Source organism: Eimeria acervulina, genomic scaffold, assembly GCF_000499425.1.
Source record: "Eimeria acervulina Houghton genomic scaffold, Eah_scaff83, whole genome shotgun sequence".
In the NCBI taxonomy this organism is placed as follows: domain Eukaryota; phylum Apicomplexa; class Conoidasida; order Eucoccidiorida; family Eimeriidae; genus Eimeria; species Eimeria acervulina.
Window position 1 is genome coordinate 13,366 of NW_013549576.1, and position 26,794 is coordinate 40,159.

At 54.7% G+C, this 26,794-nt stretch overlaps 2 protein-coding genes across 2 annotated transcripts; one reads left to right on the forward strand and one right to left on the reverse strand.

Annotated features, from left to right (window-relative positions):
• Positions 1-559: 559 nt before the first annotated feature.
• Positions 560-19,538, forward strand: EAH_00014230 (Multidomain protein with a conserved eukaryotic domain also present in the human DRIM protein at N-terminus and an archaeal-bacterial domain at C-terminus, related; the record flags this gene model as incomplete). Its single annotated transcript, XM_013394305.1, has 16 exons — positions 560-642; positions 1,415-1,478; positions 2,201-2,717; positions 2,922-3,142; positions 3,285-3,307; positions 3,608-3,655; positions 3,798-4,238; positions 4,656-8,601; positions 8,704-8,954; positions 9,171-10,074; positions 10,371-13,336; positions 13,435-13,704; positions 13,893-14,232; positions 14,368-16,554; positions 16,944-17,140; positions 17,297-19,538. The coding sequence occupies 16 exons, from the start codon at positions 560-562 to the stop codon at positions 19,536-19,538; spliced, it is 14,700 nt and encodes a 4,899-aa protein (XP_013249759.1).
• A 1,319-nt stretch (positions 19,539-20,857) lies between these two features.
• Positions 20,858-26,664, reverse strand: EAH_00014240 (jmjC domain-containing protein, putative; the record flags this gene model as incomplete). Its single annotated transcript, XM_013394306.1, has 5 exons — positions 20,858-23,078; positions 23,337-23,557; positions 23,866-24,549; positions 24,847-25,101; positions 25,615-26,664. The coding sequence occupies 5 exons, from the start codon at positions 26,662-26,664 to the stop codon at positions 20,858-20,860; spliced, it is 4,431 nt and encodes a 1,476-aa protein (XP_013249760.1).
• Between the last annotated feature and the right edge of the window lie 130 nt (positions 26,665-26,794).

Below are 26,794 nucleotides of genomic sequence, written 5' to 3' on the forward strand. Positions count from 1 at the left end.
GAAGGTGGCTCCTACGCAGTGGAGAGGCGCTGCAGGCAACGACGGAGGAATGCATGCAGTCCGTCGTGGCGGTCTAACGAAGACAGCGTTTTTTCGGTGTTCGACCCAGTCAAGACCCGAGAGACATCAACTGGAAATGGAGGCAGTTGGAAAAAATTCGCATATATTAAATAGCAAATTGCTACTAGGTAAACCAGTCGGGCACCCAATGCACCCCAACGAATTCGCCCCTGGAACAGCCTCAAGCTTCTTTCCAAGGTACAGACATCCCCGGCAACTCGAAGAGGAAACTGAGAAGCAGAAGAACTGCAAAGCAGAGTCAGGGCTCAGCCGTCAATTAGCGCATTTGGAGACTATCCAGTGCTGGCGAAAAAAAAGGCGGGAGGAGGTGCATGTGCATCGACTTCCAAGCCGTTCAACATCACGATGAAGCAAAAGTTTTTCCGATACCGGGAGCCGATGATCTGCTTGACCGCTTGCACGGCTCAGCAATCTATTTTCATTTGATATCGCTGAAGCAGTTTTGCATATTCCAAAACATCCAGACAGCTCCCACAATATGACTCTCCTTACCCGCACTCGCGAACTAGAGGCCACGTGTGTTCCCTTTGAGCGCTTCAATGCACCAGCCAAACTGCAGCGGTAGGTTGACCACGATTTCTTAAGGCTAATCAGAGGGGACGCGTTGTTGCATTCATGGACGACGTGCTTGTCTTCAGCTAGAATTTGCAGGAGCCCTTGCCGCACATATTGTGTCCTCTGCAACTGCTGCGGGGGAAGCAGTGATTCCTCCAGTCACAAATATGTTCGGATTTTATGCAAACAATTACCTCCTTAGGGTTTCGTCCGTGTGCAACAGGCATCCAACCAGATTAACCGGAGAAAGTGACCATTTGGTCACCTGCCCACGCGTTCACTGACGTTGCGCGGTGGCAGCAGCTCGATGCATTTTGTTCGCTGGGCTGGGTCCATATCATCATGAATCCTTGTGGAACACAAAGCGCCAACAAACAGAGTGGTCATCAAAGGTTGCTCGTTTTTCCTGACCCTCAGGAGTCCTACAAACTGGTTTTATTCACTTAAAGGGAAAACGTAGGGGAGAGATACACCAGAAAATGCATTCTGGACACCCAAAAGCAAGGGCAACCCAAGGCCCCCCAAGCACAGCAGCAGCAGCAGCAGGAAGCGTCCAACGAGAGTAAGCATTCTTATCTGAGGGCAGTCGTGATCTGCGATCGAGCTAAAAAACTCAAGGCAAGAGTTCCTAAAAAGGAGCAGAGTTGTCCGTTCCCAGGGCGTTCAAGGCTCGGTGGCCGCTCACTAGTGCTGCAACTGCTGCAACTTCACACCCAATCGAAACCAAGGCCCTATCGATGCCTGCACTGGCAATTGCTGTACGTCTGCTTGCGTGCAGGAGGCCTCCTACTACAGGCAAGCTACTGTTCATGCACCAACTTCGGGTAGACCATCCTACAAAGGTGCTTAAACACAGCAGCATGTCACGCCCAGCACCAGCCTCCTGCCAATAGGGGACAAGTGAGTAGCGCGATAGTATGGGGAACCATTCCTGCCAAAATTTGCGTTTTATTTTGGTTTTTCCAAATTGTGTCGCACACATGGACGTAGAAACAATGAAGCGGCACAAAACGGCAACACAGGGATAGAGAAAACCCACTAGGAGCAATGCCAAAGCATGGAAGTTAATATTTTGTGTAAATTCCAAAGAGAAGTACTGCAACTTCTTAATATCAGATGACAAACTCAAACGGTAGAGAAACACTGGGGTTGGATGGTACCGATTTCTCGTGGCCGCCGAAGACGAACGCAAGGTGAGCCGCGCGAGGGCCTGCTTACTGGTATTGCAGAAATTCGCATGAGTTACAATAATTAGTTATTACTTGAATGTCTACAGAAAGAAGAATGAGCCACCAGATGGTGAACCAAAATTGCCTTCAACTGCCGAAGGAGCGCCTCCCCACAGAAGGTCAGGGAAGGAAGGCCCCGTGGACCCATCAGCGTTTAACTTTTGAATTTATTTTTTCACGTACTTCATTCATCAAATGAAGGTCATTTGGCAGTCATTTCTTCCTTTAGGGGCAGCAAAAGAAGACCCAGCTGCCCTCTCATTGTCGTAGTCACCGTGCAGTCCGTGGGGCCCCCCGAGACTCCCTTTAGTGGTTGCTACATTTAGATCTTCCAGGCCCCTGTCTGCTCATTTGTACCACCCTGCTTTACCATTCGAGGTTCACATTCTCTTGCATTGCCCCCTGGTAGCGACAGCCAGAGGGAGATGGGGGCCCCCAGTTCCTCGGGGTCCCCGAGGAGGCGGCTTGAGGGCCCCCCGCCGTCTGTGCGCGAAACTTTCAAAGCGGCAGATGCCCCTGATTTGGGAGAGTCTTCTTCGGCAGATACAGCATCGTGCAGAGGTTGGAAAAGCCCGAGTGGCTCTAGCGATCCGCCCATAGATGCATTTGCATCTTCTGCTGAAGCCCGCAGCGGGGGAGGCACCAAAGTTCGAGATGAAGCAACAGGGAAGTATGTGTTTCAGACATTTCGGCAGCAGCTGCAGCTGCAGCTGCAGCGGGGGCAGCCAGGGACGCGTCACCTGTCAGCTCTCGACATCATGGAGATTTACAACCAGGGAGAGCGGCGACCTTGGAAGAGACTAAAGGAGGGGACAGATGACCAAGAAGCAGAGCTGTCCCGTAAACGCATTGGTGTGTTTTTACAGTTGTTGCTTTCTCAGTTGTTTTAGGTAGTCAATTGCCCTTTAAGCTCTGTCCCTCGAGTACCACCAAATGTGTTGCCGGAAAATCGATGCGATAACGGCTTGACCACCTTCGCTCAAGGACTCAAGCTGGCGTCTGCTTTTAGTTATTTTCGAAGGTTGAACGTGGTGTTTGTGTAACGCCTGTGAACAGAGACGGAGGCCAGCGACTTCGCTCGCCTCGTAGGGCACATTTTGCAGGGAATTCAGGCTCGAGGCCCTGCTCGCCAGCTGCTGGTACACCTCAGCAACTTCGCGTCATCTCTTCCTCTTCTGCTACTGCAGAGGGAAGAAGTACTGCAGCTGCTTTTGCAGCACCTTCGGAAAGAGGATACATACGACGTCGTGCTGCAGCTCCTACCAGCCCTTGCCAAGGTGGCCTTGCAGATTCGCCCTTCATTTTCCTTCTTTTTTTCACTAAATATATTTCTATCTGGGACAACGATAGATGCAGTTATATAATTAAGACACCTTAATACAATGCCTCTTGCTTTTGCGTTTTGTTTGTTTGCCCCAGGACCTGAGGCAAGAGTTCCTGGGGTACCTCCAGAGCTGCATCGGAGCGTTGCATCTTCTTCTGTTTGACTTGGAAGGCAGGCACGACGCTGATGGAGTCCAGAAGCTATTTCAGTGCCTCACACAAATCTTCAGGCATGTATATATGGCAATACGAGGGCTTTGTTCATGTTTACGCATAAATGCACAGAGACTGCAGTGTACTGCCATGATACAAAACATGTTCTGGTCTGTAAACATAAATACATGAAATGAAGTATTTAGGCGTACAGACACAAGTACATAATAGGGACCAAATGGCATTTTGTGTCACACGCTGCCTAGGGAACAGGACTTCGGAGCTCCTGGAGCGGAGGGGGGCTTGAGGGGTTGGTGAACAGTTTTGATGCACAGGCTTATCTTTACCTTTCAGAACAGGATAAAAGAGTCATGACGCAGGAGGGGCTGTCTGCCTTTGGGAGGCTGTATTTATTCGCTGCGTTTGTTTGCGTTGCTAACGGTGGATTGTCCTCAGGTACCTCCACAAATATCTTGCGCTGAATATGGAGGACTTCCTTGACATCATGCTGCCAATGCTGCTGCACAGTGCGCCGCCGGGGGGTTCGCAGAGGCGGAAGAGGCCACTTGCTAAGGAGCCGCAGCAGCAGCAGCAGGTGCTGCCGTCTGAAGAGCAGCTCGTCACCAACGACCAATCGGAAGAGCAGCAGCAGAAGCAGCGCCAGCCACCACCGAAACGCAAGATGAACGAAAAGCAGAAGAGGGAGCCGGTCCAACGACAGGCTCATAGGCGGCTGCGCAGCTACCAACAAAGGCAGCGGAAGGATACAGCTGAGACAAAAGTTTGCGGCAGCGCGCTAATGGCGGCCCAGGCAGTCGCAACGGTGCTACGGAGAGCTGCACGGGATGAAGAAGTCTTCTATGATTGCGTTGCCTCCATTACGGGGTATTTCCTGGTGTAGGTCTTAAGTGCATGCTGCATCCAGCCACCGATAAGGTGCATGATTGTTCACTTCAGTCGAATAGCTAGCTAACTAGCTCGTTAGCTGGAACACCAACTAGCTAGCCAGCCGCGTTTGTGCCCCGTGGGACCCCTTGTCGTTTGTGCGTTGCCTGATGTTTCTTAGTCGCATTTGTTGTGTTGCCAGGGCTCCCCTTCTGGGTTGGGAGCTGTGATCTGTCTTTACTGTATGCGGCAGACAGCGTCGACCTTTTTTTGCATGCACGTACCTTGCCGCATTCCCTGACAGAGGTTACAGTGCTGTATGGAGACGCTGCGCAGTGGTAAATGCATATACTGCATATTTTGCCCCCGTCAACTTCCCCGCGCTATTCTTGGCACGGCTCCTCTGTGTGTGCGGCGATATGCTTTCAGCGTTCCCTCTCCGTGGCTTCCTGTCTTTGCTACCGTTGCGTCTCGCATTTTTTTCGAGACCATCCGGGGGTTGGAGTCTGCCTTTACGAATTCCTTCGAAGGGGTTTCTTGCTTCCTTGTTGCCAACGTCCTGCTGCGGCAGCGCTTCACCCTCCCGGGGTCCGGCGCAACCTACGAGCCTCCACCTCTTGAGTCGAACGTTTCCGAAGAGCCAGTGGATGGTGACGCATGCAGCAGCGCAAGCAGAACCAAACACAATCTTACCGGCAACAAGGTTTGTGGAAGGAAGGTTTACCTGGCTCACGCTGAATGCGTGAGGCTGTACCTGGAGGACGCACGACGGCATGCAGCCTCCACAGAAAACCCTGCAGCGCTGGCTTTACAGCGCGTAACGCTGCGGCTGCTTGGTGCTGCAGTGCATGCTGCACTAGCTGGACCAACGCATGCCGAGGAGGGGCGGCAGCAGACGCCCATGGCAGCAGAGCTGCAGCAGCAGCGGGTGATGGCTGCAGAAGAGATGCTCTGTTTGTTGATGCATTCGTTCTCCCCCTTTTTCTCCTTCTACCCCTTTCGCCAGCTAACATCGTTCCCGTTTTTCCAGGGTGGGGTCGGACATTTCCCTTGTCATTCGACAGCAGACGCGCCTTGCAGCCGCTGCTGCCTCCCTCCTCCGGTGCTTGTAGGCTGCTGTACCCTGGCCGACGCAGCTGCTTCTTGGTTTGCGTCTGGCCCGCGGAGTACAGGCAGTTTTGATGCTTACATTCAAAAGCTGCTCGAGGCCGTTCAGCCCTTCTGTGTGTCGGCATCTGGGGCGCCCGATGCCATCTTAGGAGAAGCCCCCTCAGCCGCATCATTAGGTGAGGGTTCTCAGCAACAGCCACCAACACTTCCGCCAATTTTACAGCCGCTGATGTGGAGTTTCGCATCAGATGCAAGTTGCGGTGCGGCGGCGGCGTTCGCTGTGCTGCTGCCGTGTAGCCTCCTTCGGGTTCTCGTTTTCGCGTGGAGGGCTCTCTCTGTCAGCTACACGAAAGCAATGCCTTTGACGGGAAATCCTTTCCAACATTTGCTGCCAGCATTGGTGACTGTGCAGCGCTATCAGCGTCAACAGAAACAGCAGTCGCAACACGTGGAGAGGGAGTGGTGGCAAGGCGTCGTGTTTGAGCGGGTGCTGGAAGTGTTTCTGTGCAGTTTGCGAATGCTTCTCCTAGTACCGTCACCTGTTGAGGGCTTTTCCTCACTTTGTCTTCGCTACGCAGTAGAATTCCTTGCAGGCCAGCCTGCAGCGATAAGTGGTGCGTTAGACCAACACGTCAAAGCATTGCAACTTGCAGACCGCCGCCTCTCTTTGAGCAACCGTATGCAGCAGGAGCTGCATTTGGGCGATATGTCGGCGTGGAGGTGGGCGACAGCGAGTTCTTTGCTGGCAACGCTCTTGAAAACTTACGGCAGGAAAGGGAAGGTGATGGGAACTGGCTCAACAGGCGCAACGATTCGACTTCTCTTACCTCTTCACATCGAGAGCTGTCTGAGGGGGACTTGTGCGCTATTGCAGCGACTAGAGGCGTCTTTGAGAGACTACCTTGTCGACCGTCAAGAATCGGAGGAAGCGGTCACACAGGCCAGGGTCTCAGATGAGCTGGAGAGGTGCTTAGCCAATGCATTCGTGAGTCTGCAGTGGCTGTGGGAGCTGCGGAAGGCTATACCTTGCGCAGAAGACTTCGAGGCACAACCAGAAACACCTGCAGATCCAATAAAATTGACGACGAGTGCGCGTAGGGCTGCTGCGCAGCTGCAGCAACAACAACAGAAACTCCTGTGTCTTCTAGTTGAGGCTATGGAGCAAGCGCAGCAAGCCTCTGCACTTCGCGGTGCTCTTCTTCTCCTTTTCAGCCGCAGTTTTGTTACCTTCCTTTCCCTCCCTCGTCTAGTGGCCTCTCAAGACGAAGGGAAAGCACTCACTTGTCCGGCCCCTCCGGAGCACTTGACACAGCTCTGCGCTGATCGTTTAAGTAGGGCGGCTGCTGCAGGCAACGTAGCAAGTGCTGCCACCGGCAAGGGCAGCAATAGCTGGTGCTGCAACTGCTTTGGGACCTCTTGCGCGGAACAGCGAACGGCACTGTCTGCTGCGGATATGGAAGGGGCTCGTCGTGCTCTCCTTTCGAGCAGCGCTGATTCTGCTGGTGAAGCGGAAGCGCCCGAGAAGGTGGTTGCTGCGTCTGCCGTGGGGCCCGAAGGCAGCTGGTTTAAATGTGTACTGAGTTTCTTCTTATCTTCGCATTTCACTTCGATGTGGACGCCTTCTCTGGAAACTCAGCATGCGGCAGGAACAACAGCTCCCTTGCGAGCGAGTCCAGCTTTTGTCAAGGGTCTTTGTTTGGCATTGAGGATGCTCAACAGAAGCGGTCTGCCAAAGGGGAGCGCCCTGCAGCAGCAACACTGCATTCGGGAGTTGTGTTTAGTGGCAGTTAAGGCGTTATTGCCTAACCTATCATCGGGATCTTCTCAGCTTCGTCTATGGTCTCTGCGGTTTATAAGCAGCTGCGAACCTACATCGCTTTTATCTTGCGCCTTCTGCAACTCGTTTGCGGGGCACATCTGCCCCATGCAGTCAGCCATCTCTCCGGTGGAGGCGGCGAACACAGTTGTGCGCAGCCTCCTCCAAAAGCTAGAGTCCTTGGAGAAGCTCAAAGTTGACCTCGATACGGAGCGCCATAAAATACAGCTTATCAACTCTTGCGCTGAGGAGGTGCGCTCTCTGCAGGATACATTGTGTGGGGCAGAGGCGCGAGGGGGGGCAATAGCAGGGCCTGCATGCGGCGGGTTAGTGCTGCTGCTGCAGCTAGCCTACCGCGTGCTGCTCGCAGGCCTCTCGGTAAAGTTTGCCACCGTTTGGCCAGAGGTGGTGGAAGCCATTACTGATTGCGTTGAGGCCTTCCAGAACTTCACTCCTTCTCACCAATCAGCATCTCGCGACAAGTCCCAGGATTCGTCTGCATCTACAACAAAACAACTGCATGTGGTCCCGCCGGAGAAGCAGCAGCGGAACGCCGCGCTTGCCTTTGTGTGGAGCCTTGTTGTATCTGAGACGCACAGAGCGTTAGGTCAACTGCAGCAACAGCAACAGGAGCAAGACGGCTCTGATCGTGACCTTGTGCAGCGTGATGAGGCGGAAGGTTCTGTCGCAAACAGTTGTTTAGATTGCGTTCTGAGCGCGTGGAAAGGAGCTAGAGCAGATGAAGCCGCTGCTGAGGAGACAGCGCCTCTCCAGAGGCACTCTCATCTGTTGCGGATTTTGCAGCGGTTCGGTGTTTGCTGGGGCAGCAGCGCCTTTTCGCGCACAAAACAGAGACAGAGGCAGCCCCGATCTGATGCGAATGTAGATGCATCATCGGAAACAAGCACGCCACAGCAACCCACCGTCTTTCAAGGGGCAATGACGTGGAGGCGTAGCTTTGCCCAGAACGCCCTCCGGTTCTTGCTGATATATGGAGAGCGAATTGCTGTTCAGCTTACTCGTTCAACTGATAGCCGCAGTACAATAGGAGACGGCGAGGAAGTTGGTTGTGGGGAAACAGTTTATGGAGCGCGTGGATTGCCGGCGGCTACCTCGGTCAGCAGCAACAGCTGCAGTGACAGAGGCGAGCAGCAGCAGCAGCGCGAGTGCATGTCGCTGCTTGCCACCGCCTCTTTGATCCCGCGTGCACAGGATGTGCTCCGAGCCATCATTTCTTTCGGGGAAATACGGTTTCCCGGGGTTGGACGGCGCTTGTTAGGCCTTCCATGTGAAGACCCCGTCTACGAGAACGAGACAAACTACGTAGAGGAGAGCGAGGTCAACAGGGAGGTTCGGGAGCTGGAAAGTCTTTGGCAAAAACTTTTGGAATCTTGCGCGCAACGCCTTATCGGCGTGCGAGACGCCTCGCTTCAGGGACTTGTTCTTCAGGTTAGCCTTAAGCTCAATAAGATTTGCCAGGGTTTTTTTGCAATGACGGCAGCGTGCTTCACAAGGTGGCGCTGTAGCTATGTTGTCCTGTCCTGTGTTCAGACGATAATGCTTTGTCGAGAGCTCCAGCAGGTGGTGAAGCCGTATTTCCCAGTGCTGGAGGAGGCACTGAAAGACAAGGGGGGAGCGCCTTCTGGCCTTTTGCGCCTTGTCCTGGGAAAGGAAGAGGCCGAGTGGCAGCTCCTGCATCATCCCGCTGAGACTAAACAGGACGTCGTCTTACTTCCCGAGCATCGAGCTTTTATGTTGCCGCTTATCGTTCGCCTCCTCATCAGCAAAACCCAAGTCAAAATGTGAGAATGTTTCTTAGGCGGAATTTGCTTGCGATGCTATCCTCTGGGTCCTCAGGATGCAACCTTATAGCTTATTATCTAGTGACACGTTTGGTTGTTGCGCTAGTGTCACTCGCGTGAGCAAGACAGTGATTTTCAGCAAGGGCTGTGCTCATACGCGCAGCTTTAAGGCTGCAAGTTGATGCCTTTGCGCGGCATCTGGATTGTGCTGTTCAGGGGGAGGTCTCCTGGAGTGGTGTTGGCGAACCGGCGGCGAATTTTCGGCTTGCTGAGCAGCCTCGACGAAGCGGAAGTGCCAATGGTTCTGTCGGTGCTGGCCATGCGGTTGTTGCGACTGACGCCACGGGTTAGTGGTTCCTCTGCTGACAAATCAGGAGGAGACCTGCGAGCTGCAAGGCCTTTAGAGGGAATGGACAAGGAGCGTGCGCTGGTGGCTTTCATACGGTGGCAGCACCACAGAGCACAAACCCTGGGAGGCGCTGCTTCTAGTGCAGCAGCTGGTGCTGCCTCCAAAGACAATGAATCGGCGGAGCCCCCAGTGCACGTGACACTCTCAGATCAATTGCTCGGGCCTTCCGCATCAACTCAGCTGCACGGGTTGCTAAAGTCGCTACAGCATCTGGTGCAAATGCAGCAGCACACATTGCGGCCAGGAGCCCCCTTCTTGGTATTTCTCTTTGGCGAGATTTTGCAGCACCTCCTTCCAACTGCATCGGGAGCCAACACCCACTCCCATGAAGTGCGGGAAATGGTAACAGATGACACAGAAAAACCTGAAGATGAAGAAGCAACTGACGAACAGCAAGCGGAGGGAGACTTGCCGGAAGCAGACGCCTCTGAATTCACAATGGAGCGTAGAGCCGAAGCGGCAGCTAGCACCAATGCGCGCCACAAGAAGCACTGCATTCGAATAGCGATTGACGCTCTGCATCAACTTTTTAGCGCCTTCCCGGACTTTGTTGGGGCTTGGAAGGTGCTCCTCTCGCCAGCAGCACCCGCTCTGCAGCTGCTGCTCTCAGCTGCAGTCGAGACGGGGGCGACTGGATATTCAGGAGATGTCAAAGGTGGTGGGACGTGTCCTGCGATTGTACGCTTCGTTGCCTCTTGGGCGTCCAATGCGGTGAGAAAATGCATTTCTACAGGCGGCACTCGCGCAGGAAGACGCCCAGCAGCATTATCCACCCTTAGACAGGCAGCAATAACAAAGCTTCGACAAGCGCCTTAAGTTCTTAGGATTCACGCCAAGGGCCTTTGCGGTGGTTGCTTTTGCTGGCAACGTGTGAAGACCCATATAGTGGCGCGGTGTTCTCGATGCATGTACAGCAGCGTGCTGAAAGAGCGGATTCAAGATCTTCTTGTCCTTAAACTAGTAATTTCTTTAGAGTTTTGTTGTATGGATGCGTGTGCGTTCTGTAGGATTACTTCGTGCTGTACGAGGAACTGCTTCCGAAAGCTTTACCTTCCCTTCTTGGAGCCATCGGGTCAGAACCGCTGCTGCGCTTCTTGCAGCGCAGCAGACGCAGTACAACTCCTCTATTGGAGGTGGCGATAGAGACAGCTTTGTTGCTTTCTTTCGGCGGACGTACAAAGGAACAACAGGAGGAGGAACTACGACTTTCTCAGCGCGAATTCAATGCAATGAAACACGTAAACGAGAGGAGGCGCCGGCGCCGTGGCCACCAGTCCAGCTCGTCTGATGAGAGCGACGAAGATGAGCAAAATCAGCAGGCTGGTTTTGTCGAAACTGACAAGGCAAGGTCGTTACAGACCTTCCGGGAGGCGTACGAGGCATTGCAAAGACAGCAAGAACTTGAACAACAGCGGGGTCTACAAGTGCTGCTGCCTCACTTGGGCACCTTGCTGCACTGCATGGAGCTGTTGCTCAACGCAAGGAGAGGCGCGGCTACCCGAAAGCAGGGCGAGGAACAGTCAACATCCCAACCTCTCGCGGCACTTGAAGGAGCTGTAGCTTCTCCTGTGGAGAAGCCGGCGCAACAGCCCTTCATCCAACGCAGAGAGAAATTTCTCCTTGTGGGCTTCAAGGAGTTGCAGCTTCTAACCCGTCTTGCTGCGTATGCCTGCGCGGACAAGGACCTCTTGCTGCAGCAGCCGCGGTTTCCAGATAAGATTTCTATTTCTGAGGAACGTGCGGTTCCAACGACAGCAAAGTTGATTCGGCTGTTGCTCCTTTCCTTGCCTCTGAGGGTTCGATCTGGAGGTGCAGCAGCGAGGCAGCAGCTGACACTAGCCGCTATACAGGGACTGTTGCCCTCTGTGGCTTTCTGGCGGCGGTCTTGCGCGTCTAGCGCTGACCCACGCAGTGGTGTGGTAGAGCTGTGCGAGTTGCTTCGGGGGCTCTATGATACTTGCTGCAGTTTACTAGAGAGCGCAGAAGATCTGCAGTGCCGCGCCGCTGCCTCCGAAGTGCTGCTGGCAACTGAACTGGCTGCATGCGGCTGCGTGCTGACAGAGGAGGTACTAACGACGCAGATCCGCGAGTGTGCCATGAAGGAGTTGAATGCTTTCCGGCGCGCCGAGGAGGAAGGGGAAGATGCTTCAAAGATGGCTTCAGCCATTTCCTGGTTAATTCCTGGAGGAACTGTCTGCAAAAGCCTTCTAAAGAATTCCTTGCCATCTGCTCTAGAGGGAAACAAGCGCAGCGCACTGGCAGCCTCTTGGCGCGTTAGCGTTGCTCTTGTGATGGTCTGCGCCAACCTCCTGAAGGCAGGGAACCGCGGTGCGCCGGAGGAGCAGAGGCCGGACGTAGACATGCAGGTTTTGGTGTTGCTGGCGATGGTCGAGAACCACCTAAGTCCTCCTGCTTTGGCAGCGTCCACTCACAGTGCATCTGAGGAACCTGTTGAGGACGCGCAGGCCCATCACCTGTCCACAGCAGAGGACAAAGTGGATGGCAGCGAAGGGGCAAAGCACATGATACGGGAACAGCAAGAAGAAGCAGGAGAAGCACCGCGGGTACAGCCTCACCTGGAGAGTGTGCAAGAGGAGGGTTCTAGGCTAGCAGAACGAGGGCAGATGCCTTCTGTATGTGGAGTAAATATTCCTGCTTCCGCGTTGGAACCAATTGTGCAGCATGTGCTGTATCTTCTCTCCGAGTGCTCCGATGATATTACGCTGCAGCACGTAGCCCTGACAATTATCCGCAAGGCGGCCGTAGCTCTGGGAGCAGCCGCTTCTGCAGCAGCGACGCGGCGGACTGTAGCTCAGTTTGCAGCTAACCAGGAAGAGGAGGTTCCGCCTGAGGAGGCGCTGGAATCCGATTGGAGCTTTGCTGTTGCAATGCAGCGACTTATCATGAAGTTCATCGTTCCGCACCTCCACCGACTTATGCGTAGCGTCAAAGAAGATTGTCAGCGAATGGCTCTACGGGCATTGGATGCACTTGTGCGGACTCTGGGGCCAGCAGGCCCGCTGCTACCCCCGCCTCAGGCCGCTGCAGCGGACGACGATGAGGACTCCGTTTCGACTTTGTTTCTGTCCGATGCAGATCAGCAACAGAGGAGTATGCGGTTGCATTTGGACCTGTATTCGCTGCTCACACCACCCCAGCTGACACCTGCAGTTCAAGAAGCTGCTGCGCTGGCGCAGGAGTTGGTTTCCAGCGGGCAGGCCGCGCGTGCAGCCACCGCCGCTGCACGCGCCGCACAACTGGAGGCGCTTGCGGGAGAGAGGCAAGCCTCTGAACGCGAAGGCGGGGGAGATGTCTTGCTGGAGCTGCTGCATATGCAGAAACACAGAAGAGCCCGAGGCTTACAGCTACTTGCAAAGGCGGCTGCAGCGCAGAAGCTGTGCATGAACACGGTGAGGCACGTCTGCGTGCCCCTAGCTCTTTGGGCTATTCTCCAAGAAAACGTCGCAAAGGATACATCAGAAAAACAAGAGGGTGCCAAGACTTCGTTACGAAAGCCCAAAGGCCGTACGGAGGCGTTCAGTCAGCAGATGGCAGACCAGGGAGTTGCTTGTCTGGCCCAGTGCTGTACTCGTCTGCCCCTCAAGAGTTGCATTCAGACTCTGAAGCAGCTGGTGATGTACCTCACCAAAGTGCCGCAGCGGGAAGCGTTCATACACCGCGCAATCGCCGCGACGCTAAAGGCATTTCCCTTTGGTCTGTCCGATGCAGTACACCAAACACACCAAGCAGTAGGCAACCAGCCTCGGCTCGCCCTTGAGCAGAAAGAAGAAAGAGAGGATAAAGATGTTTCAGATAGCGGCGCAGCCAAGGAGTCCTCGCCGGTTCAAGAGCCACACCAAGGAGAGCAGGCAAAAACACATCTGCCTGGGCGAGCAGGGTTTGAGGAGGAGGCAAACAGTGGAGATGAGTCTGGCGGAACGGGAACTTCGAAACAGCTTTTTGCGCAAAGAAGGTTCGTCAGGCTTGGCATTTGCACCTCTTGTATCGTGGGACTCGCTGTAGTTGATAGCTACTGTGCTTTCGTGCTGTTGTGGAATGAATTCCTTTTAGGCGGGAGAGAGTGGAAAGCTGCATCAGAGACGAGCTCATACCCATGTTGTACCCCCTTGCCTTTGGCAGCAAAGTCAGGCGGGTGGCGTCAAGGGGAGAAGCCACAGACGCGTCCGAGAAACTCCTTGAACAAAGGAACAAAACTTACGCAAACCCTGTGGTGCGCACAGAGCTAGTAGCCGTTCTTGCCATGCTGGCGCGGATGCTGCCTCCTACTGAATTTCATCTGCAGCTGCCCCGTCTCGTTCGTTCAATCGCCCTCGCTCTGCGGTGAGTTGCTTTACCCCTGCTGTAGATTGTCGTGACTGATATTTAGGTAAAAGGGAAGGAAAACATGCTTCGGCAGCAACAACGACCTGTTCCGTTACGTTTCTTGCTCGTGCCGCCGTGCAGGCAGAGCACAACAGCAGCCTCTACTTCATCTGCTAATGCGTTTTTGGTGCGTTGGCTGTGGGCAGATCTCGAGAGCGCACTGCTCGGCGGGAGGCCCGAATAGCTCTGACTCGCTTGACTGTCAGCCTGGGGTCTTCATACTTCACTTACCTGGTGACGGAGGTGCAGAGAATGTTGGGACCCAAGAGCGAGAAGAACCCAGAGGCAGACCAACAGAGCTTTCTGCGGCCCGTGCTGCTGTTCACGTTGCATGCAATGCTGAACGCCTTGCAGCAGCAACAGCAAAGCGCCTCGGCGGAGCCCGCTGCGCTGCACGCACAACAGGAAGCCTCCACTACCGATGGTACACAGTTCGTTCAACAGTTTGAAGCTGCTGTTCCATTGCTGCTTCCTCTAATTGCAGAGGTAAGTAAAGCTTTCATTTGAGCATGAATCCAGCTGCAGCTTCGAGTCGTGTGCGTACATAAGAAATTCAGGGCAACTGTCGTAGGAACTCGTAAATTGTATTGGGGAAGCCACATGCGTTGTTTGGCATCTTAGGAAATAAACAGGGTGGCAGACCCAGACCGGCTTGACCAAGAGGATAGCCGGCGCGGCTTGGCTGGACAACTGGACGGGAGTGAGGGTGGCGGCCTGTCGAGTTCTTCCGTTGCAAAGCTGAGCGACGTCAGTACGCATTCTAAGATTGAAGAGGCGCAGTCGCTGAAGGGCCCCTCTATGCTGCTACTCCTGACGAAAGACAGCACCCAGCAGTGTCTCACAGACCACCTGCTTCCTTTTGCGCTGGGCCTTCTCACTGGGGACTCGTGTAAACGCGAGGGGTGGAGCAGCTCGGCTGCTTTTTCGAGCAAGTATGTCAACCGGGCTGAGGATTTGCTGCTGCACTTCGTTTTTGGCCTGAACCGCAACAGCAGGATTTCGCTTGACAAGAAACTACGTACCGTCAAGCAACTCCTTATCCTCACCGTTGCAACATTGCAGTTCCCGCTCCTCCACCCTGTGCTGCAAGCTGAGCGAGGCCTCAAGGAGTCCTTATTCTTGCTGTCTAGGCAGCAGCTGCTGCTGCTGGGCCGCAAGAAGCGGGGCAAAAAAACTCACAGCATCGATAACGCCAGCAAGGAGACGCAGGCTGGCCTTGCCAACTGCGAATCAGCGGCGGCGGCTGCACAACAGCTAGAGCCGGACGGCCCTGGCAGTAAACTGCCGCTGACCCTGTCAGCTCCGCATCAAGAGGACTTGCAAGCCCTGCGACGCCTACTGCTCCCGGGAGCGAAGGAAGACGAAATGAACACCCAAGACCAGACAGAAGCACCGCCTTATTCTCAGAGGCGGGAAGGCGGGGCCAACAGCAGCAGCAGGAAGCTTCTGGTGTCGCTGCTCAATTCGAGCAAAGAGCGACGCTTCACCCTGCAGCCCGGCGCCATCACGGGTCGTTCGTTAGTACAAGCAACGCGAAACAAACCGGACCAAGGAGCGACTGGGCTTGAGCTGTCTACCCAGTCTTCTTTGCTGGGAACAGCAGCTCTTCGTCTCCTTCACCTCTCTGTAAAAGCAGCGAAGGCGCCCCTAAAGAACTTTGCTGCGAAGCAGCTCGGACTAGCCTCGCCGCGACAACAACCTCTAAAGGCTGCCAAGGAGATGCACGAGTTAGCTCTGCGGGCTTGTCTGGACCAGCTGGACGAAGTGGCGCTTGAGGTCGTCTGCTGCTTCAGTTGCAGGTCAACAAAGCTTGTATCCTGGGGAGCCCGCTGCTTGCTGGAGCTGCTAGCCTTCCGTCTGCCTCGTCTGGAGAGCCGAGGCGCCCTCGTGGCGTACCTGACAATGAAGATATTTCACTCGTGTGGAGGTGGCAGCGGCGTACAGGGCGCAGACTATTACACGGCTCGTTCGGAGCTGCTTCCTATCTGCACCAAACTCTTAGCTGTTCTGCTGCTGCAACCGCAGGCCTCCAAGTGGATGGACACCGCACTGAACCCGTCGCAGCACATCGGCGGAGACATCCTCAGGTCCCTTTTGCGAGAGCAGCTCCGCGTGCTGCCGTGGAGATACCAAGACCAGCTGCAGCAGCAACGGCAGCAGCACCAACAGCAGCAACGGCAGCAGCAGGGGAATGCAGGAGTGGGCGTTCTGCTGCCTCAGGCAGATGTCAGCTTCAGCGCCACCGCAGCGGTGACGGAAGAGCAGTTACAGGCTGCGGGGCAGTTCTTCCTGAAGGAAGCTCTGCTTGCGCACATCTCATCTTCTTTAGAAGACAGTCAGCTGCAGCTGTGCGCTCTCTTCCTTTTCAAACGTGTCGTTCTGCAGCACTACAAAGACCTCGTGGACGAGGCTGCCAGACGTGCCGTGGAAGAGTCGAAGCAGGCAGCGGGGGCAATGAGCAGCCAAGCTTTGCAACGAAGAGCCCAGAAGAAGAGACAGAGAGATGCAAAAGCGGCAGAAGAAGGAGAGGGTACAGCGGCTAAGCAGGGGACAGCGGCGGCGGAGTTGCTTCCCCTCGTATACGAGTGTGTAGACCGCGTGGCTCGCGTGATGGTGCAGCATGCAAGCTTCTCAGCAGTCAGTCAGAAGCTATCGTCCATTTGCGCCGACGTCTACGTGTCTTTCCTTCTCAACTTTCCCATGACACCCCGTCTGCAACAGAGACGCGTCTTTTTTCTTTTTCAGCAGCAGAAGTTCTCTGACGTCTATGGCCGACGGGTGGCCATTGCGGCGCTTCACAAAGTGGTGGTGAGTGCAGCTGGAAGGGCAACGTGTGTCGTATTCAGTTGTTCCATTCAACATCTCCTCAGCAATTATTGCAAACTTTTTCCTGCGGTTGTTTTGGCTATTCCATGGATTATTTGAGCAAAAGTTGGAGACGACATCAAAGAGGACGTCTCGCTACACTTGTTGTAGATCGGAGTTTAGATGTACAATTCACTACAACAAGCATTTTTTTCGTTTAAGTAGAATGGCTTGAATTAATTGACAATTTCATTTTAAGAAGCACATAATTGTTCCTTTGGTGCGATTGACTGATTGCAGAATCGTATTGCTGCTTTGCTGCTGCAGTACATCGACTGCCTGTACTTCATTTCAAAGTGTTTTCACCTGGTGTGTGTTGGTTGCCTGCTCAGAGGCGGTTCCCAGCGGAGCTGTTCTTGGAGCGTTACGGGCAGGTGGCGCTGCTGACGTGCTGCTCAACGCTGGCCACAGAAACCGACCAGACGGCCCATGCGCTGCTGCAGCAGGTCGTGCGGGAAGTTCTGCAGCTCGTTGAGGTGGCGGATGACCCCATTTTACGCCTCCAAGACCAGCTGAAGACACTTTCAAAGTAGGCGAGCGGCGTCGATCCGTTGTGCCTCGCATGGCTATCTGGAAGACAGATCATGAAACGCAGTGTTATCCGTGTCTGCAAACGCTTGCTGACGCGCTTCCTGGGTTTTCATTGCAGGTCGTTTGCTGTCGGGGTGCGGTGTGTTGTGTGCAGGATTTTCCTAGTGCCACGGATGCAGCACTTAACGGCTCTTCTTGAGTTTTTGAGCGTCTTTGTGCCTCATATTGGTGGAGCGTTTGTTCAAAAGGGAGGCCTTACCCCTTTTCTGCCGAAAGTGCTGCAGCTCCTCTGTGCTGTTTCCTACGTAGCAGCAGGAGCGCCACGTGCGGACGCCATTGACGTGTCGATAGACTGGCGTCTGCTTTACAAGATCATTTTGGTGTTTGAACAGCTGCTGACAATGGGCGGCCTCCCTTGGATGGAGGAGGCCTTTGGGAAAGCTGCACAGATCTGGAGGGAAGGTGGCCGCGAGGAGCTGCTCACCCTGACCGCAGCAGCAGGAGCAGATGCCGCCGAGGAGGCAGAGGGCGCTGCTCTGGAAAGGCGACGAATGGAATTATTCATAAACACTCTGAATGTATGGCAGGCCGCCCCGTCGCCCGAGGGAGGAAAAGGTGAAAAGACGGCAAAACCTTCTAATCCGCAGCTACCGCAGCGGCAGCAAGTTGCTGCAGGGCTGCATGTAGCTCAGCTCTGGCAGGACATAGTCGAAAGTGGTCTGCACCACGAAAATGCGTGGGTGCGATGCGCGGCACTGCGCTGCGTTGCCCAGTACCTCCAGAGAACGCCGGCTTCTGCGTGGCGCCGCTCTAACGTTCCTCTTCTTGCATTTCTTGTTGTAGGAAGAAAAGGGCGAACGCCGAAAGGAAATCGCATGTCAGCAGCGCAGCCACCTCCCCTGACAACGTTAGGCTTGGCCCTAGGGCAGCACTTGGGCAAAGATACCATGGTGGAGCGGCACCCGTCTGCTGCGCCATGCGCTATCGCGGCTCTTCTCAACTGGGCGCAGATCGCCTACACCTTCCCGCACCTCGTCTCGATCACCCGAAAGCCGCGCAGCAGGACTCGGGCGAACTTGCACAACTGCGCCGATGCCGCGGAAGCAAACAGCGGCAGTGAGGACTCTCCACAGAAGCACCTGCAGTTGGGCACTGAGGAAAGCGCCCTCGAGAAGACTGGGCAGGAAGGCGGATGTCCCTCAGATGCAGGCGTTGATGTGACGGCTGCATCAACTGCAGAGGGAATTGCAACGTCTCCACCCGAGTGCGCTGTTGCTAATGAGGAGAAGGCGGATTCGGAGAAGATTGCTCCGGCGCAGCCAACTGAGAGAGTGGGTTCAGGGGATGAGGGGGAGTCTCAGAATGACAAGAACGCCTTGGAAGAGGAAGAGGAGGGCGAGAGCTCCTCACCTGACAGTGACGGTGAGGGAGAGGTAGATGAGGCTGATGGCGGCGAGGAAGAGGAATTTATTTTAGAAGAAATGCAACGGGAAGCGTCAAATGACGGGACTGACAAGACATTATTGGCAGCGAGACAACCGGCGGCCGCACTCCCGGTGCCAAAGACCTCCTGGAGTGTCTACTCGTCTGACAGTGAACAGAAAAATCAGAGGGACCTCACTGGTGCGGCAACAACCCAGGTGCATCCCCTGGTGTTTCTTGTTTCAGGGCTTAGCCGCTGGCTCCGCATACACTTGGGCCGCTTGGGTTTTACCGGCGACAGCCTTCCTAAGTCCGAAAGACCCCCTGGCACAGTTGCGCGCGTTTCGGGAATTGTGGCTTTCTTTAGTTCTCTTATCAAGCTGCTTCCGCTGGCGGAGCTGCAGCAGCCCTCTGAAAAGACACAGGCAACAGCAGCTGTGACATCGGGCGGCGTTGTGCAGGCGGTGCTCGAACACGTCGCTGATGCAGCATATCGATGCTCTACGCTTCACTCTGAGCTGGCAGCGGAGTCTGTGCTGGCGCAGCTGATTGAAAATGGAGTGCGGGCGGAGTGTGTGGTGGCCAGCAATACGGTGACTGGCGACTCTCGAGCGCGAGATAGCAGCCAGAAGAACCTATGGGACTCGCTGCGTTCGTTGAGCCCCTTGATGCAGCTTGGGGAGGTAGCAACGGGAGGGGCTCTTGTGCTTCGCCGCATGGAGCAACTGCTGAGGAACAGTGGTCACGAGCAACTATACCATGTGTTGCTTGCAACAACGCGGCAGAACGTCTCAGCCAAGCGGGTAATGCGCAAGCTGAAGGCGCAGCAGACATTCTTAGAAAACCCACAAGCACACGCCCAGCGGAAACGCCGCAGAAACAAAGCCAAAGAGCTGCAACGGAAGAATCGCCTGAGAGAGTCTATCTTCAGGCGACGAGGATTCATCAAGCGAAAGCGGAGTGCACAACAGTAGTAAAATTCGTTCGCTGTCATTGCCACTTACACGAACACTACTATTGCTTGCTGGCGTGCGCTGTCCTGTCGGCTCTTCGCCTCAAATCCCGTTTACCTTGCAGTAGCGAACAACGACCTTTTTTTTTTAAACCAGCAATTCTTCGCATTCATGCATACAATAGGCGCATAGTGCTAGCCAGCTGGGGGATACGAACTGAGGTTTACTGTTTTTTCTGTAGGGCCTCTAGAGAAGAGAATGCTGCACTCGTGGCTGCTGCGCTTTGTCACGTTGCCTGTAGCGTTTAGTCCGGTTACGTGTTTAGCCCGGTTAAGTGTGAGGAGGGTGCAAACCTCGTACATGCTCACCACAGCTCCAATGCTCAAGTGACTATTCTCTGCGGAGGTCAGCGCAACTAGCCATTTCTGAGCTAGCTAGCCAGCTAATGGCTAGCCTGCGTGACTGGAGCTACTGTGTATTACGCAGCAGCACACAGCTGTCCCGAGTCAGTTTGCGATGAATAAAAGCTTGGTAGAAGCCCGTCTGGCCGGCGGTAGCGGCAAACCCTCTCCCTCTGCTCTATCTGTGTTAGGGAGATGCAGGCGGCAGCGCCAATGCGCGTTGCTTGCCTGCAATAAGGACCCAAGGCTGGCGTTGTGAGGCATCCCCCAATGGAGGACAAAAGCAGCAGCAAAGAAGAAAGCAAAGGCATGAAGGCTGTGGAGCCCTCCGACCGGTTCCTTCTCTGCTAGCAGCCCTGTTTTAAGTCAATCCTCACTGTTCTCATCTCTGTACTGTATCCGTTTCCTTGTGTCTGTCTGTATGTGCCTGATATCTAGATGCATGCAAAGGTACGTTGAGCATATATATATATATATATATATATATATATATATATATTCACGTAGGTATGGATACACCGTTGCGTGCCTGTATAGATGGATGCCTGGGTTTATACATACATCTCCTTTGCCACATTTCATAAGACCAGACAACTCCCAACCCCCGCCACCCCCTCTGTTGATACACAGAAATCTGCAGGTGCGCAAAGGCCCACAGCGCTTTGAAGCGATCTGTACTGTCCGTCTGTCGCTATTCGCAGTTCGTTATTCCTTCACCCTTTCAAAAAGTATGTTGTTGCATCTGCTTGTCATCGACGCAGATACAACGAATGCAACATGACATAAATAAATGTAATGACGTTAGGAACCATAAAGATATCTCAAGCATCTATCTGTACAAGCGTTGACTGCAGCGCCTCCCGGCAAAACCCGCAACCCCCACCCGACCCTGCCTATGATTATTTATAGTTATACAAATAAATATAAATGTAAATAGATTTAGGGTTCGGGCCTCGCGGCGGCACGTTTAAACATGGGTAGGATTTGTTCGTCGTCGTCTTCTGCTTCCTCCTTGAGCGTTTTAATGAAATACCTCCATGTCAGTTGTTGCACGTACCTCCGCACAGCCAACTCCCTCCTCCTGTCTACCACCAATTCCGGTGGTATTACTCTAAAGGGTACAACTCGGCGTCCTCTTCGCCCCACAACTGGGGGGGCCTCCTCAGGTGCCGGCACCTGCGAGCTGCTGAGCCGCCCCACACTAATATCCAGCTGAGACCCCACCTCACAAGGGGCCCATTCCCCGCAGTCTACAGCCAAAGGCTCCTTGTTCTTCGTGCTGCTGTCATCTCCCTCTTGTTGCTGCGACAAACCCATGCCTCCCAGCTGGCTGCTACAGCGTGTCTCCGCCAGGCGGTGCGTCAGGGGAGAGACTCCGGGGAGACGCTGGTCTCCCTCCCGCTGCTGCTGCAGCTGCTGCTGCTGCGGCGGCTGGGCTGAGAGCGAGCTGAGGCTGCGGCTGGCCTGGGATTGCGGCAGCATGCCGTGGTGTGCATGCAGCTCCAGAGCCCCAGCTTGCAACGAGTGCAAGTCTGTGTGTCTCTGTTGCTGCTGCTGCAGGTGTTGCTGCTGCTGCAACTGCTGCTGTAGTTGCTGCTGCAACTGCTGTTGCAACTGCTGCTGTAGCTGCAACTGCTGCTGTTGCAGTTGGCGGTGCTGTTGCTGCAGTTGCTGCTGCTGCAACTGCTGCTGCTCGTGGTGCTGTTGCAGAGCCGCCAGTTGTTGTTCCGTGGGGCTGTCGAGCATGCGTTGCTCTCCCAGAAGCAGCTGGATCTGCAGCAGCTCTTGCTGCTGCTTGAGTTCTTGCTGCTGTGCCTCTTGTGACTGCTGCAGCGAGCGATGCTGTAATGCGGCAGCAGCAAATCCCTGCAAGCCCAGTTGGTGTAGGAGGGCGGGATTGTCTGCTGCAGGTAATTGCGCGACTGCCGGGTGGGGTTGCTGCTGTTGCTGCTGCTGCTGCTCCTGCTGCTGCTGCTGCAGGGGGTCTACGCCAACAGCAGTAAGAGCACCGCCGGCAGCAGGAGGAGATGGCGGCTGAGGTTCCGGCTCTTGCTCCGTTTCGTCGTTGTAGCTGACTGCATAGTAATCAACTCCTCTGTACGCCTTGCGTTCAAGTGCAACCAATTCGCTCATAGGAGGTACGGACTGCAGCAGAGTGTCTTCCTGAATCTCCTGCAACAAGGGCTTCTCCTGAGGTGCTGCTGCAGCACCTGCCTCACCTGCTGCTCGCCGCTTCACCTCGCCCACACCGCGAGCAGCAGTGCGAGGCCTTCCTCGCTTACGGGGGGCCAACTCATCTGCTCCTGGAGAAGGGCATTTCATTGCAACTCCTCCAACAACTGCAGCAACTTCTGCTGCTGCTGTCGCCACTGCTGCACTGACCGGCAGCTCCGAAGAGACAGACACAGTTGTGCCCTCCTTCGCAGCCCCGCCCTCCCCTGCACTGCCCTCCCCAACCTGTTGCTGCTGCTGCTGCTGCACTCCCTGCTTCAACCCCGCTTTCTCTGTGGTGGCTTCCTTGGTGTGCAGCATCAGTGTATCAAGACAGTGCTGGTAAATAAGACGAAGAGTAGGCAGGGGGAAGCGCGTGAGGACGACGCGCTGCGCGCAGTTGCAAGAAAGGGTGCCTATACAATCGAGGCAGACGTAGTCTTCCTGGTGGCAGCAGGTAACGCAGGTGAGAGAGCAACAGGCCTTGCAGCTGCTGCAATCTTTCACCGGCAGAGTCAACACCTCCCCTATGCGCAGCAACAGCTCCTCCTTCGGTCCCTCGCCCTCCCCAAACGGCAGCGGCACCAGAAGATCTCCGAAAGAAGACAGGAGCCGCCTCAGGTCTTGCCTCCACCCTTTTACGTCGGGGTCGAGGGCTTCCACGAGGTTCAGCTGGCCTGCAGCAAGCTGCATGGGAGCAGCAGCAAGCTGCTGCTCAACTGCAGCAGTGCGCCCAGCGAACTCCTCAAGCAGCAAACGGGCAACTGCACGACACAGCTCCAGCTGCTGCCGCCCAGAGAAGCCACCCGAAGACTGCAAAGCAGAACGAAGCACTAACTGCTGATAAGGAATGCAAGTTGAACGCATATAGCGGTAACTTCTAATAGCCTTCTGACCCCACTGGAGCCACAAAGGAGGAGCGAAGTTGCATGCCTCGTTGCAGTTGAAGCTGAAACAACACAACACCCACAGCAAACACCAGAAAGAAAGCAATTCAATTCCTCAACCAAGAAGCAAACGCATTCAATCATTCTGTCTTGCACGCAATCAAGCATCTCGACAACCAAACACCAATACACACTGCAGCCCGCGTCGCTGGGGCCCCCAAGCCTAGCACCAGTATTAGCAGCTGCAGCAGCAACAGTAACAGCAGTAGCACCAGCAGTATTAGCAGCTGCAGCAGCGCCGAGGTCTCTTTCTCGCTTACCCAGCATTGAATCCTGCGTGGTAGGTGCGGGGCCAGAGCATGACGAATTCTTTGGGGTGCTGTTCAATGCGGTATACAGGGATATTGTTTTCTACAAACAGAGAAGGAGGAAGCTGAACAGTTAGAGAATGCAGCACGTAGTGAGGGTCCCGATCTGCAAGGTAAGACTGCAGAGTCCGCTCCACTGACGAAGCACGAGAAGGCGGCACCACATACCATATCTGCAGCAACAGCAACAGCAGCAAAAGCAGCAGCAGCAAGGGATTGGCGCGTGTCACCATTAGGTAGTGCCAACTAAGCCCGCGGTGTCTCTACAGCTCGTTCAAAGCGATGCCGATGCAACAGAAACAACAAAGACCAACAACACAGAAAGCGAACAGATGCTAACGAACGAGAAAAACCGACCAACAGCAAGCAAAAACAACCAACAATAACAGCAGCTGCAGCAGCAGCAGACAAAACACAGGGACAGCAGACAAAAAACGAAGAGAAAGCAGCAAAAAAGCGCATACAACAACACCCAACATACCTTGGGCGACCCCCAATGGTGGTAGTTGCATGCTGCGAAGAAGTTGTCTTCTGTATGCCAGCAGAAGCTTGAGAAGACTGTCCCTACATACAGCCAAGGTGAAGTAACACCAGGCACATCGCGGTGATAATGGCGCAGCAAAGAGCCTTCAACCCGGGCTAGGCGCGCCAAGTTCCAGGGGTGCGTAGCATAGTTGTAGTCTTGCTCAGGCTCCTGCTGCTGCTTCTGTTGCAACAGCAACAACTGCTGCTGGTGCTGCAGATGGTGCGGCTCTGTCTTCGCCACACAATCTGCAACAGGCGGTGCAGGTGGATGGCATTGCCGCTCTTGAGGACTACCCCCCACGCTGGCTTCTGTGCTGCTGCTGCTGCTGGCGTTGCTGCTGCTGCTCCTTGTGCAAGCTGTTGTAGAGCCATCTGCCGCCGCAGCAGCCACACCAGCAGCATCAGCAGCCGTTCCTGGTGCTGTTGGAGCTACTGGGAAGCCGCTGCCAAGCTCGTTAGTGCGGAGGTCTGCAGCGTAGTGCACCGTCAGCTGAGGAGTCCCGCTCTCAACACTCTTCCAATAGACAGCCTCAACTGTCTCTATGCTGGGGTTGCAGCAGCCAAACACTTGACGAGTAAGCTCCCGGTCGTGCGACCGCAGCTCAGAGGCATGCACAGGCGTCTCAGGGTGTTGAAACGGCTGCAGCAGCAACATAACAGCAGCATAACAGCAGCAACATAACAGCAGCACCATAACAGCGGTAACCTAACAGCGGTTCAGAGACTCTACTGCTGTACCCAGCCAATGAACCGGGCAGAAGAAAAACATCAAAAGAAGAGCGAAGTAAAAGGGAAAAAAACAAACAAACAGCAAAACACTTTGCAAAAAAAAGCAAACAAACAAACCCCCAACATCAGAAACCCACGATGTATTAAGAAAGAAGAAAGCACCGCATATCATAGCGTTAATCTGCTGGGTTTAGGGTTTGTATATTACCTTTCCAGACATAAGGGAGTGTACCTCCTGGGTGCGCACATGAAAGAGCGCCTGATCATTAGTAAGAGCCTCCAAAGCAAAAGGCGGATCCCAGTCTGGAGGAGGAATAATTTTAACAGCGCCAAACTCTCGACCAATAGCTCGAAGACTTTCGAAAAAAGTAATTGGGTTTGTTGCAAATGCAGCACGAGAAGGAAAACGCAGCTCAGGTACTGCAGGTAAAGAAGAATAATTCATCTCCACGCGACGCGTCTCCTAATAAAGAAACAAAAACAATAAAATAATAATAATAAATAAATAATAACAATAAACATACTTGCAGCGCCCCTCCACAGCAAACAAATACAAGAAAACCGATTCACTAACACACAAAGCCCTACAAACAAACAAATGAGGTTTATTAAACAAACACTGAGAGAAAAGAAAGAAAAAGTAAGATAACACAACGCAATGCACAAGCCATACCCGCTGCTACCAATCGAGCAGCGCACAGGCACTGTCTCTTTAATAAAACAAACATAACAGACAGACGCTTTCAAACAAAACAAAAAAAAAGCTGTCTCCTCTCAGCCCTCAATCTCCAGCTCCCCCTGATGCCCCCTGCTGCTAAGTGCACCACTAAAGCTGCTGCTGCTGCTGCTGGTGCTGCACCACCACCAGCACCAGCAGCAACACCAACAACAGCAGCAGCAGCTGCTACTCCTGCTGGCTGTATACCAGCAGCAGCAGCAACAGATGCAGCAGCAGCAGCAGGCTGTTGTGTCTCACTAGGAGAGAGCGGCCAATAGCGACCTTCAGTAGTTTGTCGTCTGCTGCTGCATCAACCTCAAACATTCGAGGGGCCCTCCGCGCTCGTTGGGGCCGCTCCCCAGCAGCTTGTGTCGCCCCTGCTGCAGCTGATGCTGCTGCTGCTCCTGCTGCACTCCGACCCCGACGACCCCCTCGACTGCCACCACGGCCCCCGCGAGGCGCTGCTGCCTTTGCTGCAGCAGCCGGCGGAACGCCAGCAGCACCAATGTTTCCTGCTGCAGCAGCTGCTGCAGCAGTTACAGCAGGCGCGCATGGCATTGCTGCTGCGCCAGCAAACACAGGTGCAGTCGATGCACCCCGAGCGCCCGCGGCTTGGCCGGCTGCTGCTCCTGCGGGAGCTGCAGCAGCTGCTGCTGGGGCTGCTGTTGCTGATTGAGGTGCCGATGCTGCAGCAGGAACTGTTCCTCCAGGAGCTGAAGCAGTAACTGATGTAGGGGCGGCAGTTGCTGCAGATGAAGTACCACCAGCAGCACGTGTTGCTGCTGCTGCTGCAGGTGCTGCTGCCGAAGCTGCTGCGGCATAGGGAGTGCCTGATACAGGCGCTCCTCCTCTCGGCGACGCCCCTACATGCGCAGGAGCTTCTGCAGCAGGGGCAGCAGCAGCTGGAGCCGCAGAAGCAGCAGAAACAACAGGCGATGCGTTTGCATGCGAAGCCAGCGGAATACAAGGCATCTGCGTTTGCTGTAATAGCGGCCCTACAGCGGCCTGAGGGACAGCTGCTACGGAGAGGGGCCTCCCTGCTGCAGCAAGTGCTGAAGCCATTGCCGCTGCTGGATTCGTTGCTGCTGCAGGCATTGCAGCTGCAGCAACGGCGTGGAAGGCTGCTGCTGCTGCTGCTGCTGGGGTCGCGAAGGGCGCAGCAGCACGGGTGAAGGCGTGGGACGGCGCAGCCGCTGCATGCGCCGCAAAAGAAGCATTTCCTGCTGCTGCTGCTGCTGCAGGTGCTCCAACTGCTGCAAGGGGCCTCGCGGCCTCTGCGGTAGTGCGGCCGTCCATTAAGAAACTCATGCCCTATAAGAGAGAAAGAAGCGGCAGAGAGAACAAGCAGCGCCTCCTCCTCTCTTCTGCTGCACCGCTTCGATCTCTGCTGTCAACCTTCAAATGCCAAGGGCAGCAGCAGCAGCAGATGTAGTTGCTG